The sequence below is a fragment of the Rhineura floridana genome, chromosome 11, assembly GCF_030035675.1.
Source record: "Rhineura floridana isolate rRhiFlo1 chromosome 11, rRhiFlo1.hap2, whole genome shotgun sequence".
Classification (NCBI taxonomy): domain Eukaryota; kingdom Metazoa; phylum Chordata; class Lepidosauria; order Squamata; family Rhineuridae; genus Rhineura; species Rhineura floridana.
Window position 1 is genome coordinate 49440697 of NC_084490.1, and position 23072 is coordinate 49463768.

At 40.8% G+C, this 23072-nt stretch overlaps 1 protein-coding gene and 1 long non-coding RNA gene across 5 annotated transcripts in view; one reads left to right on the forward strand and one right to left on the reverse strand.

Moving 5' to 3' along the window:
* The first annotated feature begins 841 nt into the window (after positions 1 to 841).
* KRT222 (keratin 222) lies at positions 842 to 22864 on the forward strand. Of its 2 annotated transcripts, none has more exons than XM_061591176.1 (6): positions 842 to 1000; positions 14838 to 14966; positions 18263 to 18483; positions 20109 to 20188; positions 21215 to 21323; positions 22385 to 22864. In XM_061591176.1, exons 1-6 carry the CDS (start codon positions 905 to 907, stop codon positions 22596 to 22598), a joined length of 849 nt encoding a protein of 282 aa, XP_061447160.1. In that variant the 5' UTR covers positions 842 to 904; the 3' UTR covers positions 22599 to 22864. The 2 variants fall into 2 exon arrangements, with proteins under 2 accessions (XP_061447160.1, XP_061447161.1); XM_061591177.1 differs by lacking the exon at positions 842 to 1000 and adding an exon at positions 1030 to 1083.
* Positions 12083 to 23072, reverse strand: part of LOC133367220 (uncharacterized) — a 30479-nt gene continuing 19489 nt past the window's right edge. Inside the window, exons 3-5 of one of the 3 annotated variants that reach the window (XR_009758547.1) lie at positions 20021 to 20119; positions 15726 to 15833; positions 12083 to 12225 (exon numbers count right to left, since the gene is read on the reverse strand). This is a non-coding gene — a long non-coding RNA (uncharacterized LOC133367220). Of the gene's footprint in view, positions 12226 to 15714; positions 15834 to 20020; positions 20120 to 23072 lie in introns of all 3 variants that reach the window. The other 2 variants (XR_009758546.1, XR_009758548.1) reach the window with 2 other exon arrangements.

Below are 23072 nucleotides of genomic sequence, written 5' to 3' on the forward strand. Positions count from 1 at the left end.
CTGCTAAACCTACACTATCTGTTTTTGCTGAAACTAATGAAATTAATTACATAATTAACTACAACAGAAGAGAAATGTAAAAAAAAATAACAAATGCCACTCATATTTGCTTGCATGGTTTCCCTTCCTGACCTCCAACAAATATGCAAATTTTATTATTACATTTATATCCCACCTTTCCTCCAAGGAGCTCAAGCTGGCCTACATGGTTCTCCCCTCCCTATTTTATCCTCACAGCAATCCTGTGAGGTAGGTTAGGCAGACAGGCAGTGAGTAGCCCAAGGTTACCCAGCAAGCTTCATGGCTGACTGGGGATTTGAACCCTGGTCTCCCAAGTCCTAGTCCAACACTCTAACCACTACATCACACTGGCTCCCTAAAGAACTAACACATAGAAAGTTGTCTTAAACTGAGTCAGACCTACTGCTTCATCTAGTTTAGTATTGTCTACTACACTGACTGGCAGTAGCTCGTCAGGGTGTCAGAGAGGTTTCTCTCCCTGCCCTTCCTAGATATGCTGTAAATTGAACCTGGGACTTTTTGCATGCACTGAGCTACAGCCGTTCCCTTAATTGTGGCAATTTACGCTCCTGGAATTGTCCAACATCCCTATCCACCACAAATGGTGGAGTTTGGGCAAGTGCTTGCTTGGCCATGTACAAATTTCATCATGTTGACTGGCTCCAAGCAAGTTTGAAAGCGTTGGATCAGATAAATGACAATTCTTCAACGTTGCTAAAATAATCGAAGTCTGCCACTTTAAAAAAAAATCTGTGTTTTCCTCCCTCCTCTCTCTCTCTCCCCATCTCACTCTTACTGCAGGCTGGGAATGCTCTGCTTGCTGCTGCAGCCTTCTCGCCCTATCAATAAGGTTCAGTTAGCCAAGGTGGAGGATGGGAGCAGCATGGAACTGTCCCAGCTCCTCAATGAGATCAGGGCAAAGTATGAAACGCTCATCACCAGAAGTCAGATAGAGACCATCCTCTCAGCAGGGACCCAGGTAATGATTATATATAGACAGACACCTACCTGAATAAGGAGACAATCCACTGTCTACTCAGTTCCTCTCTCAGCCTCTGTGAGGTACAGTATTTCCTTTTCAATGCAGCATTTTATTGGGGAAGGGAATTAGGTTTTTTCCTCCTCTCATACTGCAGTGTGTCTTGATTAAGAAACTGGGGGGAAATATGTGAAGGTGTATAAAAAGCACGCTAAGGTAGAGTTGTGTCACCTTGTGTCCAGATACTTGTCTAAATAGAATGATTTCCCCCTCTCCTCCTCCTCCCTCCAAATGCAATAGTTCTGTTGTTCATTTTGAACTGATTCTCTTACCGGAAAAAACAAAGTAAGCATTTAGCAATGGTGCATAGAAGCCATTTTAAGGTGGGTTAAGATTTCTGGATTGTGGGAGCCTGCGTTTTACCCTCATGGTAATATGCATGGTGTTCCCTGGAAGACAAAAACTGGTGTCATAGTATTCTGCAATCTTTGCTTTGCTTGTTTCGAGTCTCATATTTCTTAGAGGTTACACGGTCACCATGACACCATTAAAAATTCACACAAAAATAAATATCTGGGAATCACAACTGGATGACTAGTCCAACTACCGTACACATCATAAACCAAGATATTAAACCTGGATGGAGGCTGATCTTGGTCATTTTTATTTCTGAATGAGTGATCCTTTATTATCTTACAGATGGCTTGCCTCTACAGTAGGCTGATACTGTTTGTTTGTTCCAATATCTTTCAAATCCTATCCCAAGAGGCTGGGGGTCAGGTTACATCTCTCTCATCTTGCCCTTACAGCAGTCTGCTAGGTTAGGCCTAGAGACAGTAACTTGCCAGAAGCTCATACAGCGAGATTCTCAGCAGAGCAGGGACTTGGCCCTGGGTCCTCTACATCCCAACCCAACTCACTAGCCAGTGCATTACACACACCCCTACTCTGTGCAACATGTATGTGAATCATTGATAGCCGCATACTTCATCATTTAAAACTAGGTTTACATATCCTTTTGTATTGTGGAAATACATGTCCATAAGATACCAATGGCACCTTGGTCAATGGAAAAGCTGGAAACAGGACAGGGTTGGGAAACCTTTTCCAGCCCAAGGGCCACATTCCCTCATGCGCAGCCTTCTAGGGGGTGCATGTCAGTAGTGGGTGGGGCCAGAGGCAAAAGTGGGTGGTGCAATATATGTGATTTTAACCTTTGCACCGTAAGCTACATTCAGTCAGAAGTTTCTATGCACAGTTCCCCCCACACCTCTCTCCACCCAGGCAGGCAAGAGGCATTATCATAGTTCTTTGACATGCAAATGCCCTCAAGGAGAGTGTGGAGCAATGCCAGTGAGGTGTGGCCTAGGGAGGGGTGTAGCCTAAGCCAAGACCTAAGAGCCAATTAGAGAAGCCAGGGGACTCCATTTGGACCTCAGGCCTGAGGTTCCCCACCCATGGGGTACAGGTAGGAAAGCTGCCTATGGTTTATAAAGTAAGATCTCTACTCAAATCTTTTCTGACTTCTATCATCTCCTGGCAAGAGTGGGGAAGCAAGAGCATATTCCACCAATCTTGCAAGAATTGTACGCACTACTAGTTCGCTTTCAAGCCCAAATCAAGATACTATTCTTAACCTTTAAACCATGCCTTAAATAGCGCTTCTTCACACTAGGGTCATACTCTGTCCCCAAATTTTATAGGACATTTGAGACACAGAGATTAGTTGCCTTTGCTGATAAGATTGCTGAGCTTGATGACAGGTAACTATTAAGAGTTTACTGTGCTACTGGTTCTTAATACTGTACCTATCTACTGTTAACATGCTGAGCAGTGATAGTCACTTCAGCAGCATGCTTATTTATGTAAGTCTGTTTCTGGCCCTTGACCTTGATCCTTGCATTTAATCAGTGATTAATCCTGATTAAAGTTTTCATACAGGTCTCTATAGCATTCAGTATATGTCATCCACTTCTTGAGCATTTGGTTTCTGAGGCTGTGGAAATGTGGGTGTAGACCAGTGATTCTCAAACGGTGCGCCCAGGCACACTGGTGCACCTTAAGAGGTGGCTAGGTGTGCCTCAACTATTATGAAAGTATATTTTAAAAATGAGAAGAAACCCATTTGTATAGGGTAAATAATAGTTTTCTATAGTTTACTTTTATTCATAGTTTAAAATATATTAATATATTTTTAATTTTGTACACGAAGTGCGCCAGAAAATTTTTATATGTTTTACAGTGCGCCGCAAACCAAAAAAGTTTGAGAACCACTGGTGTAGACTGTGGTGAGTGGTTCTCTGGCTGAAATGGTTAGTAGTGATTACTTTGTGGTTCTTTCTATTCCTCTATTCTTGGTTCTTCTGATGTCCTCTGTGTAGGGACGGACAAATCTATCAATTTTGGGTTCTTTCAGTTTCACATATTTTCAGCCTTAAATTCAGTTCTCCACACTTCCACATCAGTTTGCATTTTTAAAAAATTCATCAGCATATTCATTAGCATATCTCCTAATACATTTGTATGCAATATTTGCCTAATATAGACATTTTTGCAAAACAATTTCCCTTAATGCAATGCATTTCTGTATGTTACTTTCACTAATATATGCATTTTTATGCACATGTTACACGCATTTTCTACACATTATTTGCCTGGAGAACTTCACTGCAAAATTTCGAGAAGTGCAAATTTCAAAGGATGGCTGTATTTTGGTTCTCATATTGTTTTGGAAAGTGCCAATTAGGTAGATCCACCTTTAAATGCAAACTGAACTGAATGTCTTCCTCCCCTCTATATGCATGATAGGGTGACCATGTGTCCTTCTTTACAGAGGACAGCCCTCTATTTGAATGAGTCCTTTATTTGAAGGGTAGTCCAGTCCAAATCTAGTTAAATATAAAGAACCATAAGAAAGGGAAGTGGGAGCTTTGACGTTGCCCATCAACTGAATACAGTAGGGCCCCGTTTTATGGCGTTCCGCTTTAAGGCGTTTCTCTTTTGCGACATTTTGCACCGTTTTCGCGTCATTTTCACGCGACACGGCCCATTATAGTGAATAGGGTTCCGCTTTACGGCGTTTTCCGCTTTATGGCGGGGGTCTGGAACGGAACCCACCGTATAAGCGGGGCCCTACTGTACCAGATTGCGCAACCACACAGGTCACCTGGTCACAATCTTCCTCATGTCATGTATGTCATATTCCTGTTTAAATTGTAGTAATTATTTCTAACTTTCCACCCATATTAATTAGTTGCATATGTAAATATCATGCAAATCTTTGGCCTCTTTTGGGATGATGCTTTTCTTATTTTTTTTGAAATGCCTAAGTGCCCACTCTAGCGTGTTAATCTGTTTTGCATCTGCTGTGAACTGTGCACAACCAGACCTTAGATAACATCTGTTGTACCTGTAGTCACTCACCAGTTCTTTGAGGATGTGTCATGCAAAGACAATTTGTAATCTGATAATGACAGAGTATGCGGATTAGTCCAGAAGGCACAAAGCTAGGTATCTGGAAAATTATTAACTCAGAAACAGGTGTGAACAGAAATCCACAAATTATGTCTAGGCTTGGTAGCCAACAAATTATATTTACCAGCCGGCTATGAAGTCAAATTCCCATATAATGTTTAAGCAATGTTTACATGCATTTTCAACCAAGTATCAGCTCCATCAGATTGATTAAAATTCCTTATTAGTAACTCATGCTTTACCTAGGTTAATAATCACATTTTTTAAAAAACACCCCTTAATCTGTAATCCATTTAATGACATTAAGATGATATTTTTCCTTTCTACACTGTAAGGCTAATTTTTTTATCCTACAAATAATTTACTTATTCTTTTTAAGGGCTCAAATGTTATACTTTGGTCACATGTTCTAGTACAGCCTTTCACAATCTTTGGATCCCCAGATGTTGTTGAACTACATCTCCCATCAGCCTCAGCTAGCATGGCCTCTGGCCAGGAATGATGGGAATTGTAGTCCAGAAACATCTGAGGGCCCAAAGATTCATTCATTTATTTTTTGATTTATATCCCGCCCTTCCTTCCAGCAGGAGCCCAGGGTGGCAAAGGTTGGGAAAGACTGTTCTAGTACAAAGATGGGGAACGTGCAGCTTTTAGCCAGGAGCCTATTTTAATTCCCTGCCAAGATATGTAATTACCCCCCTAAAAAAAAAACCCACCACTCATCAGTTTCTGCTCCTTTTCTTCTTTTTTTGTAATTACATTTATTGTAATGCACAAGTCCTATAGCACCTTAAAAAGACTTACATTTTTGTGGTGTGAGTTTTTACAGGCTAGACTCTGCTTCTCAGATACAGTTTTTTTAAGTCAGAGCACTGAAATTCCCTGCTAACAGGGTTTGGAAAAACTATATTCTAATGTGTGTTACTTTTATGAAGGATTCATGATGAACCCAAAATTTTGGCATGCTGTTTCCTTCATGCAGAATCTTCATCTCTGAATTGTCTACAATACCTTTTCACTGTCACATAACTGCTTCTTCCTTCACCCCACATTCCACGCCCCACTCTCTCTCAATTTGAGCATAATTCTGTGCTTTGTCTTCTATAGGTTCTGTAAGTGTTTGTGATGGATAGGGAACTGGTTTTCCATCTTGGAATATACAAGCTCTAAGATCTTTGATCTTTGGCATTAGCTTGTATGAAGATCAGTTTACTGGGTCCATAGGATCTGACAAATGATACATGATGCAGTGTTGCCTTTAGCCAAAGTAATGCCTGTTCTGCTGACCACTGCCCAGTTATATTGTCACATAGTAATTGTTGAAGTGGAGCCATCAAGCATTCTTGCTTGGGGTATATTGTGCAAAGAATCTGATCATCCCCAAAAGTATCAGTGTATGTTTGTGTGTTATGTTTGCTATTGCCTCAACATAACTGTCTCCGAGGTTGCCCCCTTGTACTGAGAGAGTACCCATATATTTGATGTCTAGAAGTCTGCAGTGTATTTTGTCAGAATTGTTGAAACACTTCTCTGTTTTGATTTGATTCAAAAAGGGAGATGAAGTAATTCGTAACTGCCCCATGAGGTGTTGAAAGTACACAAGTTAGCAGATGCCTCATGTAGTCTGTTGTTGGAATGGAGTAGTTTTGGTGAAGTATGGCCTTACTGAGCACTCAGGGATTCAAACTGCTTGTCAGTTTTCTTCTCAGTGATATCCAAGCTACTGATTCATGGAGCAAACATTCTGACAGTAATTCCTACTTTCTTGAGAGGCTTCAGTGATTTCTTAAGTCAGTGAGCCCAAAGCACATTAATGATAGTGAGATTGAACATATCATTGACAAGAAAAGGAAAGCCTTCCAGATATGGCAAAAAGACATTAACTGTGCTGCTAAGAAAAACATCTATGCCAGTGCAAAGGCTGAGGTCCAAAGAAGAACTAGAGAACTTAAGAACGCCTGGTGGATAAAGAAAGCTCAAGAAATCCAGCACTTTGCAGATGCTCATGATGCACGGGGCTTTTTTAATGCCACAAAGGCCATCTATGGGCCAACAAATTATGGTACAAACCCCTTATGTTCAATAGATGGTACCAAACTTCTAAAGGATAAAGAATCTATTGCACTGCGTTGGGAAAAGCATTACCACGACCTTCTTAATCGTAACTCTTATGTGGCTGGTGAGATCTTCTCGCAAATCCCACAACAACAAATTAGAGATGAGCTTGCAGTATCCCCTAATTTGGATGAAGTCAGTAAAGCCATCAATCAAATGAAGAATAAAAAAGCTAGTGGACCTGATGGGATTCCTGCTGAAGTCTTTAAAGAAGGTGGGCCTGAATTTACACAACTTCAGAAGCTCATCGAAAAAATCTGGATGAGGGAGGAGATCCCAGAAGACTTTAGGGATGCCATAATTATCACTCTTTTCAAGAAGGGTGATAGAACAGATTGTGGGAACTAGCAAAGCATCTCTCTTCTAGCTACCACAGGTAAAATCCTTGCAAGGATCCTCGAAAATTGCCTCCTACCTATCTCAGAAGACATCCTCCCTGAATCCCAAAATGGTTTCTGCCCTTCCAGGGGGACAATGGACATGATCTTCACAGCACGACAGCTTCAAGAAAAATGCAGGGAGCAAAACCAACCTCTGTATATGGCGTTTATTGATCTGACTAAGGCCTTTGATACTGTAAATCGAACTGCTCTCTGAACCATCCTGAAAATTGGATGCCTTCATAAATTTGTGAATATTTTGCGACTCCTCCATGACAGCGACAATTTTGGTAACAATGGCTCTCAAAGTGATCCGTTCAAAGTGGGATCAGGCGTCAAACAGGGATGTGTCATTGCTCTGACCTTATTTGCTACTTTCATCGCCATGATTCTACACCTTGTTGAGGGGAAACTTCCCACTGGCGTGGAAATCACACATCGAACAGATGGAAAGCTTTTTAATCTCAGTAGGCTGAAAGCAAAAAGTAAGGTAATTACAACCTCTGTTGTAGAACTTCAATATGCCGATGATAATGTAGTCTCCGCACATTCAGAGGAAGATCTTCAAACTATCCTAAATGTCTTTGCAGAAGCATATGAAAAGCTTGGCCTCTCGCTTAACATCAAAAAAACCAAAGTGCTTCATCAGCAGGTGTGAACCAATCCCTCTGTAGCACCATCAATCCAGCTTAATGGTGCGATGCTGGAGAATGTCGATCACTTTTCTTATCTTGGCAGCCATCTCTCTGTAAAAGCTGACATCAATGCTGAAATTCAGCATCGTCTGAGCTCTGTGAGTGCCGCATTTTCCCGAATGAAGCATAGAGTGTTCGAGGATCGGGATATTTGCAGGGAGACCAAAATGCTTATTTACAAAGCCATTGTACTACCGACCTTACTGTACGCCTGTGAAACGTGGACCATCTATAAACACCATTCCCAGCTTCTTGAACGATTCCACCAATACTGCCTCCGGAAAATTTTGCAAATTACTTGGGAAGATAGGCTGACTAATGTTAGCGTATTGGAAGAAGCAAAGACCACCAGTGTTGAAACAATGATCCTCCAACATCAACTTCGCTGGACCGGCCATGTTGTTCGAATGCCTGATCACCGTCTTCCAAAGCAGCTACTTTACTCCCAACAAGGATGGAAAACGGAATATCGGTGGACAGCAAAAGAGGTTTAAAGATGTTCTTAAAAGCTACTCTAAAAAAATGTAACATGAGCATTGAGAACTGGGAAGCTTTGGCCCATGAGCGTCCCAATTGGAGGTCGGCCATTATCAAAGGTGCTATGGACTTTGAAGAGTACAGGGTGAAAGGGACAAACAAGCTAAGCGGAAGGTACGTCAAGCAAATCCTCATCGTGACCACCTTCCATCTGGAAACCTATGTCCTCACTGTAGGAGGCTGTGTGGATCCAGAATTGGCCTCCACAGTCACTTACGGACCCACTGTTAAAGACCTTACCCTGGAAGAAAATCTTACTTGGCCACGAGTGATTGCCAATGATTTTCTGGGAAGTCCTTGCATCTTCCCCCTAGTACCCATTGTAACCAAGCCAAAGTACATGTAATTTGATGTACATGTAAAAAATTAATTGACATAAATGCATATTCTTCCCGTTTACCCATGCTCCATTTCCCTGTCCTCCCTTTCTTGTGCCTGTGTCCTGTGTCTATTTTAGATTGTAAGACCCTTAGGGTAGGGACCTGTCCTACCTCTTCTTTATGAAGTAAAATGGTACATAGATGGCACTATAAATAAGCAAATAATATACCATATAGTAATCTTACCTCTGGATCTGTGAAAATGTGCCCCATGAAACTTGCCAAGTCTCCAAAAGGCTTCAGTGTATTATGCAATCAATTCTATTTTGTTCTTTGCGCTACAGTGTGCTTATTTTGCACATATCAGGTTGAGCTGCATGAAGGCATCTTGGTCTAGCATTGGCATAATAGGTGGTGCAGTGAATGAAAAACTGAAGACCAGCCTTACATCTGCCTACAGCTGCTGACTATCGACAGTAGCCACCATTAGATACAAGGGCAACATCAGGCTTGCTGATCTGTTTACTACCTAGTACTCACTTCAGATGGTATGCAGGTGGAGTATTGGCTTCCACCCCCATGTCAAACTTAAAGTTTAGAACAACCCCTTATAAGCAATATGGAATACTGTGGCCCAGAGTAATTAGCATTCTGACACCTGAAGACACTGGATCTATCATCAGCCCCAGCTACCACAATCAATGATCAGGAATTATGGGAGTTGTAGTCCAACAACATCTGGAGGGCCACAAGTTTTCTCTCCTTGCAATGAAGGATAGGAATGGAGGCTGTTTGCAACAGTCTATAAATCTGTTTTCTCCTAACAATTCAGTTTATGAGGAGGGGTAAATGAGGCCCTCTTATAGAGCACTAGGGCCCTTTTTACATCTAGTATTTTGCTTCTGAGCTCTCAGTCTGTAGGCAGCAAATCACTTCTGATATCATGTCCTGTGCGCAATGTAGAGTGGGATGGGGTGGAGTGACATCCCTCTTCTTCTCAGACAGACCAGTAACCAGCCCACTTCTTTTCAGGCAGACATAGTAAGAGTCTGGCCTAACCATTCTTTTTTTCTCCACTGTGAAACCAGCCCACTTCCTTCAAAACTATCCCACTTCAGCACTGCGATAATGATAGTCACTAAAAAGCAGTGCAGTTTAGAACATCAGACTAGGAACAGGAACACCTAGTTCAAATCCCTGCTCAGCTATGAAACTCGCTGGATGTCCTAGTGCCAGTCATTCTTAGGTCTAAACTACCTAGCAGTGTTGACCTCCTTGGAGCAAAGAAGAGAGTAAAAGTAATAAATGAATAAATAATAAATGATGTTGGTGACACATCAAGAATGGCTCTGAGGGTTGGAGTTTTAAGCCTTCCTTAGACTCCTTGCTTAAGATGAGGTGTTTTAAGCCTTCCTTAGACTCCTTGATTAAGATGACTTCAATTTCTCACTCTCTTCCCCACAAAAGCCTCTCAAAAACTCTCAAGTACTAATGTTAAAGGTATTTATCTCACCTTTCCTCATACTGTCCAAGGCTGCTACCAGGAGAATAACAAAATACAACCACCACCACCCTGAATGATGATCTAGCACAGCCTTTCCCAACCTTTGGGTCCCCAGATGTTGTTAGACTACAACTCCCATCAGCCCCAACCAGCATGGCCTATGGTCAGGAATGATGGGAATTGTAGTCCAGCAACATCTGACGACCCAAAGGTTCAGAATGGCTGATAAAAACAAGGTGGCAGTAGCAGCATTACAATATAATACAAATCCATAGAAATGACTCACTCTGCTAGAAGAATTCTGGACTAAATATAATTAGGTTAAGCACTATAGTTACACCTGTAAATGCCAAACCAGTTCATGAACAGGAAGGTTTTGTGGTGGAAGTCTGGGGAGAAATGCTCTCTCTCGTTGTGTGTGTGTTCTGAAGGAAAAATATTCTGTGACCTATGTGACCTTCAGAGTTTGAGGCCTTGTACAGTTACTATGTTGCCGGCCTGTTTAGCAGTACAGTAGGGTCCTGCTTCCCGGTGCTCCGCTTCCTGGCATTCCGCTAATGCGGCGGCTTTCCTCCCCCTCTTTAAAAGCCAATTTTGCCGCTTTTGCGGCATTTTGCGGCATTTTCACACAATTAGGGTTGCCATATTGCCCGGTTAGCTGGGTTTTACCCGGATTCTATGCATGCCACCCGGCGCCTGGCTAGCCCTTTAGGTGGCCCGGATTCTCAGCTTTTTTAAAAAAATAATTAAGTTTCTAGGTGGTCCGGTTCTCGAGATACACATAAAAACGTCAGCCACCCCCGACTGTTAAATCTTTCTTTAAACAGTAGTACTATAGCACTTCGTAGCTTTAACCCCGCCCGTTCAGCATTGCAGCCAATCAGGGATTGTGTTTCAGTTTCATTCACCTGAGGCAGTGTCTAGAAAACAAAATGGTGGTTTCCCCCCCTGTTTATCTGAAATCTCATAAATTGGGTAAGTATATACATTTCAGTTTCTTTTCCTCTTGTGTGCAGGAGTCAGATCCTGGGCAGTGTTTTCAAAACCTTCCCAATACTTGCTTTTGTGGGGGTAAAAGCATGCTAATCCCATATGCCCAGAGTAAATCCCATTGAATTCAATAGGACTTACTTTTGAGTAGACATGGTTATGAATGTGCTCAAAATCAATGGGGCTTTGGAGTGAATGTAAAAAAGAATTGTGTTTGTGTTCTAACTCTTTCTGTCTCCAGTCCAATTTTAAAGCAAGTAGGCAGGGCTTACTTAGGTATTACAGTTTTTATTCTGTAGGAAAGTAATACTGATTTTTTTAAAAACTAATACTGATTTTTCTGCAATAACCAACTGGTTTGACAATAAACTATTATATGGGCTGTATGTATTTATACATCTGCAGTGTGTGCGTGTGCACCCCTGTGAGGTAGGGTTGGAAACCAAGGCAGCTCACAACAAGAAATAAAGCAATTTAAAATCCAATAACCATAAAAACAAGTATAAACAGTTACAAAACAGCGTAAAGTGGCATGATTCGGAACTTTGGGTTGTGTGAATGAAGTTGCTTATCACTTGAGGTTGCAGTTCTGTCCCTGTTTGAGTAAGCCCCACTGAATACGCTGGGACTTGCTTCTGAATAAATAAACTTAGGATTGCACTATAAATATCTTTACAGTTTGTGTAAATAATAAATATATTTGATAGTCATGCTTATATAAATATTTCTTCATTTATCATATTTTTGGTTTTTGGTTAGGAATCCTGACTGGTTGTGAGATGCTTAGTTTTTTGCCTTACTCATAGGAATCTTGTTGTGGTTGGTATGGTATTACATTTAGGAAAGTGTTACTGCCTTCTGTGTTTTTTTTTCCTATTTGCATTTCACTTATCTTTAACCTCACTCCGTTACAGCTATAGAAGCAACAGCAGCATATGCAAGATAATTAACTCCCATTAGTGATAAGAACAAGAATTTATAATTATTATTTCAATTAAAACAAGAGGCTTATCAATACTTTGAAGAGGACCAGATATTTATTTTCTTTCTGAGCCCAGGACTGGGTCTTTCATGATGCCCGGTGGGGGGGGGGAGCAGGAGAGTAGTTGATAAGACAGACATCCTGGCATTGGTAATCTAATTCGCAAGGTATGTGTGGAGTTGTTGCATACTTCCAGGCCCAGTTTCATTTTGAGTATGGAGGTGGAACCTGTGTAGATGTGGTTGATCAAAGGGAAAAGAAATTTTGAGTTAAGCAAAGCTCTGCTTTTATAAAACCTAAGAAACATACAAATACTTTGAATGTCTGAGTGCCTGCACCAGTGGAATACTGGAGGAACTTGTAAAACTTGCTGCAACAGTATTTAGAACTGAGCATGTGGTGTGAAAGACTCCTTTTCCTAACATTTTGGCTGCTTGTTTTTCTCCACCCACCACATCTCTGAAATATATCGTATATGGTTAACCGTACTGCTGCCCTGACTTACTTTATGTTTGTTGCTATTTTGTGTTTTTATTATGTTTTTATATTGATTGTGTATTTTTATTGTTTTTATTATATTTGTAAGCTGTGATGAGCTCTGTTTTTAACAGCAAAAGGGCAGGATATAAATTCTCTTAATCAATCAATAAATACTCCCTAGTGTTGGAAACTAGAGTCTAGGCATTTAAGGCTGAAAATGTTGCTTTAAAAAAAAAGATTTCTCACATCTTTCCCAGTTTTTGGTGGTAATTCCTAGGCACAAAAACAAAACAACTGGACAATCCAAATTTTAATATGCAAATAATATGCACAATATGCAAATAATATGCAAATATTTTGCATAATATGCAAATACTTTAAATATGCAAATTAACCTGCCCAGATTTGTGGAACTGGAATATGGCAACCCTACACGCAATGCGCCCCATTAAAGTCAATGGGGTTGTGCCTTGCGGCGATTTCCGCTTTACGGCGGGGGTCCGGAACGGAACCTGATGTATAAGCGGGGCCCTACTGTAGCTGCTTGGTGACAAGTTCTGAAAGGGGAAAGGGAGATGAACCCTTGGGGAATTTATTAGGCGAGGCCTGGATCAGGTAAATCCATTCTGATTGGTCTGGGTGATAGTGGACTCTGATTGGCTGGAGATTTTAGTCAGTTGGAAGGTAATTGTCAGTGAGGGAGTCATTTAAAAATGGTCAGTTGAGTTGGGGGGAGAAAGGAAGTTGATGAGGAAGATGTGAGGAAAAGACCAAAGAAAAGCTGAGGTCTGAATATTAATACCTAGTCAGTGATTAATAATTTTTGGAGAATATCAGGTGAAGGGAGCCTGAGTTAGTCTGAGAGGCTACCCTGCCTACTGCTGCCAGTAGCTACTTTAAGCCAGTGTGGTGAAGCAGTTAAGAGTGTTGGACTAGGACCTGGGAGATGAGGGTTCAAATCCCCACTCAGCCATGAAGCTCACTGGATCACCTTGAGCCAGTCACAGTCTCTCAGCCTAACCTACTTCGAACGGGTTTTGTGGGAATTGAATGAGGAAGAGGAAAACCATGAACCCACCTTGAGCTCCCTGGAAAAAAGGTGGAATATAAATAAATAAATGTCTTGCCAGAGGAAAGTTGCACATGCAGGTTTTTAAAGTTGGTTAAGAGCCAGTGTGGTGTAGTGGTTAGTGTGTTGGACTACAACCTGGGAGACCAGGGTTTGAATCCCCACACAGCCATGAAGTTCACTGGGTGACCTTGGGCCAGTCACTGCCTCTCAGCTTCAGAGGAAGGCAATGGTAAACCACCTCTGGATACTGCTTAGCATGAAAACCCTATTCATAGGGTCGCCATAAGACAGGATCAACTTGAATGTGGTCCATTTCCATTTTTAAACTGCCCAAGCAGCCAGGAGACCAGCCAGAGGAGCTTTGCGAGACAGAGGCAAATTGTCCCCAGTAGCTAGACTAGGTTGTGGGTAAATTTGGCTGGGGTGGGAGTTTAGGGAATTTGGCCTGAGGTAAAAGCCACTTAGAGGCTGATGTCAGCAACCGTGTCTCTTGAGTCTTCAGAAACTATCATCAAGAAGACCCCAATGTAAATAATGGTGAATGGTATTCAATCTTAGGCCTACTCAGAGCAGACCCATTACAGTTAGTAGATGTGACTAACTTAGGTTCATTCATTTCAATGGGTGTATCCTGAGTAGGACTTAGGTTGTATTCAACTATCTTTACCTTGTGTACATAGTATCAGTTAAAAACTCAACAATCATAGTTAAAGGTTCATCCCATCTCTAATGTTGATATCCATTTTACACCTAAGCCTACTATACTAGCTATTAGGAAGTTCTGAAAGTATTCTGAGTGAATTGGTGACAGTAGAAAATGAAAGCAGCACAAATATCTAAACTTGTGTTTATACAAGTGAAGCTGAGGGAACCAGGATTTCCCAACAGAGTCTAACAAGGAATTGGCAAGATGGACCACCCTAGGCAGGAAATTCCAAAGGAGCCTGGATGGGAACAGAGAAAGCCCTCTCACTTGTTCCAATGAAACATAGGTTTGGACCAGAACTAGGGTTGCCAGGTTCAATCCCTGAGACTGATCCTGTATCTTTAGGAGAAGAGAAAGTCAACCAAGTGCAGGTGTTCTTGCAACCCTGTAATGGGAAAAACCACAAGGTGGAATTCTCCCTTCCCCCTGCACAACTTGGCACGTCAGCCCCATGTAGAGCATATTGCAGTAGTCAAGTCAAGATGTAACTAAGACATGTAACACTATGTATTACAAGTTGAGGTGTTGGCAAAGTATGCCATATGGTGATGTTGAACTGACATTGCAAATGCTTCCTTGCAGCTAGAAGAAGCCACTAGTGAAAGAATGAACAAAGATGAGGAAGTGCTAAAAGCAGCCAGGGCAGAGCTAAAGGAAGCTAGACAACAATGGCATCATATGCAGATGGAAATTGACTCTCTCCGTGCTGAGGTAAGTGTGATCAAGCAGTTGCATTATCTCTGTATGGGGAGGAAGGAAAATTACCTTTGTGCTTTTCCTTGGGCACACAGTTCCCAAGCTAATTTTATACTTAAGCCACCATTTCAACCGCTGTAGGGCTGAGCCATGGACAGCAGCCTGAGGTGAGCCAGGAGTCAGGATGAAGACAAGGCAAGGAGCAGGCTCAAAGAATACAGCAGGAGTCGGGGCAAAGGGCAAGTCAGGACCAAAGGAGGTCCCAGGAGGCAGGACTGAAGGGCAAACCAGAAATCAGGACTGAAGAACAACCAAGGATACAGGAACATTCCAGTGCTCAGAAAGGACTTCTTGGTCAAACAAAGCTTAGCTTGAACAGGAAGCCCTGTATGCCCTACCTGCTTGGAAGGATCCAATGACTAGGGATGGACAAAGATGTAGATTTCAGTTTCTCTCAGTTTTCCTATCTTAAGTTCATTGCATTTCCACATCAGTTTGAGATTTTAAAAAAAATACTAATGAAAATTCACTTTGATGTGCATTTCTCCTAATATAGACATTTTGCAAGCAATTTTCCTTTATATAATGTATTTTGTATGTTATTTTAACAAATAAATGCATTTTATGCACCCATTCCCTTAATACACAGTTTTTTGCTTTAGCAAGTGCATCACAAATCTTGAAGTGCAAATTTCAAACCACAGTTGTGTTTCAGTTTGCATATTGTTTTGAGAACCAAACCAAATTTCTGACCCATCCCTACCATTGGCCAACCTGTCTGGGTGGAGCCCGTCTAGGCTTGAAGGTACTTCACCAAGAAGCCACCACTTGCAGTTCCGTGGTTCATCATATGGGGCAGCAACACTCACATTCTGGCAGCTCCTGATAAACACAAGCACAACGCAGAGACAACAAACCACTTGCTCTTGAAATCTGGGTTACTGTTCTGGTACTTTTAGGAGAGAGGCAAAAAAAAGTATTTTTGTCTTTATTAAAGGTGTAGGAAGGGGGAGTTTAATGTGCGATTATGTGACTGGGTCTGTAATGTGGAAAATAATCAGATATATCATGTGAATGGTTGCCACATACTCTCCTGTTCTTGGGACAACAATTGCTCAGTTCTCATTGAGGTGTAATAAACTGTGTCTGGGCTGTTCATGTTGCAGGTGAGAGCTCACAAGATAGGATGCTCGCTCATGAAAATAAACAAAGGATTCTTTATTAATAATAATAAAGGATTTCTCAGAAAGAAAATGAACATGTCACTTAGAACATGAGGCTAAAGCTGTTCTCTTTACTGTGCTAGGTGCTTGTATGTTTTCAACACAGAGGGAATTGTGTGAATGTGAAAACTAGGCTAATGTATTAATGCCAAACTACAAATGTGTATAATGGTAGCTTGATAGCTCTTTTACCTTAAAAAGCCAGAAGCAGTGGGAAGGGGCACTTAGCCCTTTACCCAAGTGCTGTTTTCCCATTCCAGTGTATTTCCCGTGCCAGATTTCAGTATGTTTCACCTTTTGTGTTGATTTGCTTCTTTGTTGGTTATTACCTTATGAAAGTACTTGATTAATGTATATTTTGATTGTTTTATCATTTTTATGGAACTTATGCAAGTGGAAGCTACTCTGGGGACCCTTGGGGTCCAAGACATAGGATAAACATAACTTAAATACACCATTGCATCATAATAATTTAAAATATAACATGACACAGCCATATACACCCTTTGTTAATCCAGCATTTTTAATCACATAGTCAAAGCCTTGACCTAAACATCCCAGAGCTGTTTTAATAACAAATATTGCTCTCTCAAGTTTGGAAACTCTTATAAGGCCCACATTGCTAAAGAATATAGCCAGAAAGTTTGAAAAAGTGGAAAATATAGAAAATGTTTCCCCTCGAGTAGCAAGTGACACATTATTATTATTTCTTTATTAGGTTTATATCCCACTGTTCATCCCAGTAGGGGCCCAGAGCGACACTTGCATAAATCACTTGGGTGTGTTTTACTAAAACAGCTTATTCTATAGCAATTGTGTCACAATACACCTTGTCCGTGGTGTGATTTCAAGGTAACCTATTTTAATTACTTTTGTACTGCTCATACACTATGCTAAAGATGAACAGAGTCTTTTTACCTCAAGTCATGTGAAGATATCCCAGAATACTCTGCTTTCTAGAGATTAAGGCTAGTCTACAAGTTACCTGTTCTTTATTTGAATTATACCATCCATCAAATTTGTCATATATCGAGTACACATGAAGGAGAAGGGATCATAAAGCACTGACGAAAGGAGGGATCCAGTAGTAGTTATAATGGGAAGTGAGAGTCTTGAGCAAAATCCTAACATGTGTGAAATCCTTTATGGCAGCAGTGGGGAACCTCAGCTCCAAGGACCAAATTTGGCCCTCCTGGCTTCTCTATCTGGTCCTCACAACTCTTCCCAGGTTGCCATTCATTCCCAGCCCACAGCCCTCATTGGCCCTTCTCTACATCTTCCTCAATTGCTTTTGGCTGCCTGAAATGTATTCTTGAACTGTGATAATGCCTGTTGCTTGCCTAAATGAAGGGGGTGTGTGTGTGTGTAAAAATCGCTGGCTTTTGTGCAGCCAGAAAATAGCCTACTGCACAAAGGTAAGAATCACATCCATTGTTCTGCCCATTCTTTGCTTCTAGCCCTGCCCACCACATGCATGTGGCCCCTCGAAGGTTACTAATGAGGCAACACAGCCCTCAGGCTGTATGGACAGCCCCTGAGTGATTCCTTTCCCATGGTGATTTCCCATTACGCCACTATAATGTGTGGTTTTCATGTGAAAGCTCCCAAGAATGTGGAGAACATCTATACCCATAAGCAAACTAGGAACTACCAGTGCTGGCATGGAACTCTCCAAATTGCTAGGAATTTCCAAGAGAAAAGAGGTATTACACTTTGTAGCAGGTGCATATTTATGATTAGCTCTGCTTTCTTGTCCCCTAGATGGGGAGGGGAAAGTGAGAAGACGACGCTGGAGGAAATCAACAGGGGAAAGGTCATGTGACTGGCAAGACGTGAGGCTAATGGGTGATATGGTCCTAGCACCCAAATGCCTGCAGTCAGCCCATATAATTTTTAATATAAATTTTATAGTAAAGGAATGTAAAGGGCTGTGACCAGCAAATACTGACTTTATTACCAAGGATTTAATTTAAATGGCAAGTTGATTGTGCGTGTGTGTTTTAAGTTATCCCTTAATTTATTTATTTGTAATAGTCTTGGACTTCAGAAATACATTTTGGAATTTTCATCAGTAATTTAATTTAATAGGAAAAGGGTCTAGAAAATTCTCTGCGCACCACAGAACAGCAATACCAGACACAGCTAAAGTATCTAGAAGAAGAGATTGAAGGCCTGGAGAAAGAGCTACAAGAAGTGCAGCAAGGCATGGAAAAACAGCTCCAGCAACACAAAATATTATTAAACACTAAGATGCGGCTTGAGCAAGAGATAGCTACGTACCGCAGTCTACTGGAGAAAGAGGAAAAGAGGTACTTATATACAGTCTTCACATACCTGCAATATAACCTGGGTTCTTTGGCTAGTAATAGTTGTTATATTCATTCATTCACTTAGATTTGTATCCCACTTCCTGGCCAAAGCCTTGAAATGGTTAGGACTATGGCAGATCCAAGTGATTTAGCTGGAAAGTGGATCAAACTAAGCTCACTGATTGCCTAATCCATGTATTTATAAGAAAATATTAATGCCATGTTTCATTCAAGGCAATCCATCATGTGTGAGGCGAGTTCAAAAGCTTCTGCCTTTACTTTGTACTATCCAAAATTCTCCTTTAAATGAGAATGTAGGGAACTGCAATTCATGCTAACTGTGGTTTATTAAAATGAATCACAGTTAACTAACAATAGCCAGACATAATGGGAAACAGTGGTAAATACAAAAGTGAAGGCAGAAGCTTATGATTTCCAATCATGTGCAGAGGAGAGAGGATGCAGACCAGAGGCTCATGCAAGTTCATTCTCATAATGACAAACTATGGTTTGTTGTTACATCTGAACCAGGCCAATGGCTTATTAACCCAAGATACACTTGAGCCTTGTGTCCATACCAACACCGTCCTTTCCCTGCTCACTACGCCATGAATTTAGATTTCCTAGGTTAATTAACTATAGTTTCCCATTATGTCTGAACCGGAAAACTATGGTTACTAATAACAGCTATAGTTAACAACAGCTGGTTTCAGACAAACCAAGGAACTGAAACTACAGTTTGAAGTTGGTTTCAGATCCTGCATTTTTCCAATCCAGGAATCTATAGTCTCCCACTTCAGACACAACAGGAAAGTATTGCTAATTAATTAACCTAGTAAATTTTCAATCATGGCAAACTGAAAAGGGAGGAGGAAAGGGCCAGTACAGACAGGCACAAGGCTTTTGCATATTTCAGCTTCATAAGGCAAGATATGTTACATCTGAACCAGGGCATTACCTCCATAGAGGAAAGAAACAACATAAGAAACAGCCCTGATTAGTCCTACACCGATGGAGATTTCCATATGCTTGTATGGCATCAACACTGGACGGATAGAGGGCTTAAGCTGTTGTGCTGCAGACCAAACAAGTACAATATGTACTGCAACGAGCATCAATCTGCACCCTAGCTCAGCCCACAAAGCTCACCCATTGCATATGTTCATGGTTTCTATTTCTTTAGAACCAAGGTGAACAAACAGTACATCAAGGTCTCCTGGTAGATTTCTGGGCTATTTGCACTAGATCAGCAAAAGTTCCTGATTGAATTGTCCAAAAGCAGCAACAACTTCCCCCAAACTAAATTAGGTTACTGGCAAAATGCACTTGGGGGAAACCAGGAAATTTGTGAAAGGACTTTTGAGTTCAGTTCTGGACTTGGTACTGAAAGCAAATTCCTGTATTTAGTATGTGCTCAGAGGTACCCTATTTCTTTATTCTAAGTGCACATCAGCCCCCTTAAGCCATTATTTTGCAACAAGCTCTGATTGGTGAATCTTAGGGTTCAAGTAAAAAAAACAAAGTAGATCCCACAAACCTGAAGTCTGGCCACCTGATTTAGAAGGCTCTAACCATAAATAGGTCCATTCTACGTTCTTACAGTTTCTTCTTCTTTGTATTTCAAGGTTTCATCATTCTACATGCCAAGAAAGAAAGGATGACAAAAAGCCTACCACCAGCCGAATAGCATTTATTTTGCCTTCATGTGAGTTTTCTTAAGACCAGGCAATAACATAAAAAGATAGTCCACAATTTAGGCAAATCTAATTTGAATCAGGGCTCACAGGAGTTCAAACAATAAGCAAATGGAAAAATAAGAAACAACAATTTCTGACATTCATGGCAATTCTGGAAACGTCAGCTGGTTCAGAATGCTGCTACTTAGTTGTAGGTTGGGGCAAGGTGGTCACAGCATGTACCATTTGCACTCAAAGTGCTGATTTTGACCTTTAAAGCTGGAAACAGTTTGAGACCATGTTTTGTTAAGGGCCACTTACACCCATACAAGCTTGCCTGGGCACTATGATTACTTCAAAACCCTGCATGTAGACCCATCTGTACAGTCAATTGGATTGGCAAGCACATGAGACCTTTTCTGTGCTGGCCCCCAGATATTACAGAACTCCACTCCATGAAAGTACAGATAGGCCAAACCTTTAAGTGGGTTTTAGGATCCTTTTTATTTTGTGCCCCTTTTTCCTAATTTAGGCCTCTATTTTGTGAGCAGTTTTAGAATGTGTAGCTTTTTTTATCTGCTGAAAAATGTTTTATTTTTAACTAGCCTCTGTTTTTAAATAGCTTTTTACAACTATCATTTAAATTGCCTAGTTTTGTTTTTAATTGTATTGTGTTTTTACGATATGTGAGCTGCCTTATGTGGCCTATGCCCCAAAAGTAATCATAGTGCCCTGGCAAGCTTGTATAGGTGGCCCTTCACATAGGCGTGCATAAATAAAGAAATAAAGAAGTAGCAACGCATATAGTAAGTCACACAAAGAGACTTTATTTTATTTATTTATTTTATACAACAGTGTTCAGCCTGTTGCATCCAAGATGACTCTGCTAATCCCCCAATTGGCTATCTGGACAAGCCAGAGAATTCCTACACACACAACCTCCTATTCTCATTTTCTAATTGGGGGAGGGGGGTAAAGCTATATATTTATCGGTGACTGTTCCTGCTTAACAATAAAAATTCTGTATGTTGACATTTCTTTTTTAATTTATACAGCAAGCAAAGTAAAGATGCACGAGATTGAAAAAGTGGAAATACTGACAAAACAAGCAGTCTTAAATGGAAACCTGGCAAATGAGAGTGCAGAGGCTTGTGGCACAATACAGTAAGTGACACAGAACAAAACAGAGTACATACAAATAGTAAGAAACTATACTGTAAGGCAGGTCAAGTCTAGGGTCTTTTGGTGCCCAATAATACTGCCTCCTCAACAAGGGACACAATCCATCCATCAGAAAGTTCTCCTGTACAATTTTAATGCAATTAATGAAAAATGCAGAAGAAAATATTAACAATGCTCAACATTTGCCACTCAAAGTAGCCAGCACCTCACCTTCCTTCATGGTAGGGATGCTTCTACTCAAGCACCCTGTATTGTATTTTTTTCAGACAACACAAGGCTACCCAGAGTGGATATCTTACACTCTACTGAGGTTTGTTCTTGGCTTATTGAGTGTAGTTTGAGGGAAACACATCACACTCGCGTATGCATTGCATTCAAAGCAAAGGTTCATGGTTTGTTTCTCCCATAGCTATCAAGGAAGAGCAAAGCAGGTGACATTGGCCTGTTCGCAGTAAACCATTAACATGACATTTACCATGGTGTGCAAACTGGGCCAATGACTGACAGGCAATGCAATCCTATGGCTATTTATTTGGAAGTATGGCTCACTGTGTTCAGTGGGGCTTATTCCATAGTAAGTGCATATAGGATTGCAGCCCAAATGTTAAAAAGCATCAAGATGTATGTTGCAAAACAACAGCAACAACCATCAGTACCAAAAGACAGCCTCGAAACTCAGTAATATATTAATTAAATAATGCAGATTGCTTAGTTCAACAGAATTTCTCTCTACCTTGTCCTCCTGAATAGGCAGTGATAGCAGATTGCCAAGGAACCCTGAGTGATCATTTTAGTTTGGCATCAGTTCATTTGTACCTTACTGCCTTTTATTTTACAAAAGAAGAGCTGCAGAAAGGTTACAACCTTCCAACATGTTTTCTGAGGAATAGAGTTTTAAAAGCAGCCTCTGCATTTCAATGACTAAACATCTCTCCGTGTGTGGTCAGGTCATGCCATTTTTCATCACTTTATGAAATCCTAGCTTGAAGGTCTGTTCTGCATGAATACCTGTGTACAGAATAATATTTAATTTATTGTTTCAGGACAGAGAAAGTAGATGAAGTGATTAAAGAATGGGAAGGCTCTTTCTTTAAGGACAACCCTCGCTTAAGGAAAAAATCAGTTTCTTTGCGGTTTGATCTCCACCTAGCAGCCACAGATGAAGGTTGTTTACAGACTAAACAGAAAAGCCTGCCTGATATTGAAGTGAGATTGGTTATGAGGCGGTCTTGCAGTATCCCATCCATCAAAACTTAAATCAGCATCAATCCAACCCAAAGATTATTCAAATTATTCATGGATGAGTTTCAGAAATAAATGTTAGCAGGGACCTAGATGGGCCACATGATTGTCCTATCTGTCAAAGCAGTATATTCTGTCAACAAATATATATTTCTATAACTATTTTAAAGATATGAGAGGAAGTTGAGAGAATTCTAAGAAAGATAATTCCTATTAGGCTACTATTTAAACACCTATTGAAGTACTTTATTTTTTTTCATTTATTTTTCTCCAAATATTTGTTTTTAGAATTTTAACCAGTTCAAGACTTGTCTCTGCAAAACTAAACATCTACATTTGAAAGGACTTCCTTTACCATAGGATTATGACTGATGGAACTGTCTTTGGTCATTTTTACCTCCGTCACTCATAGCATATCATATAGTTGGTATTTCTCTTCTAGCAACTGGTAGATCCGTACAAAAGCTTCAAGGGAGCAGACAGGCCTCA

Excerpts from the sequence above, each read along its gene's own strand:
- KRT222 (XM_061591176.1), top strand. The coding sequence starts at position 905 with ATGGAACTGTCCCAGCTCCTCAATGAGATCAGGGCAAAGTATGAAACG. Across the intron at positions 18,484-20,108 it reads CTGGAGAAAGAGGAAAAGAG|GTTTCATCATTCTACATGCC; the intron begins GTACTTATATAC and ends TTGTATTTCAAG. Across the intron at positions 20,189-21,214 it reads AGCATTTATTTTGCCTTCAT|CAAGCAAAGTAAAGATGCAC; the intron begins GTGAGTTTTCTT and ends TAATTTATACAG.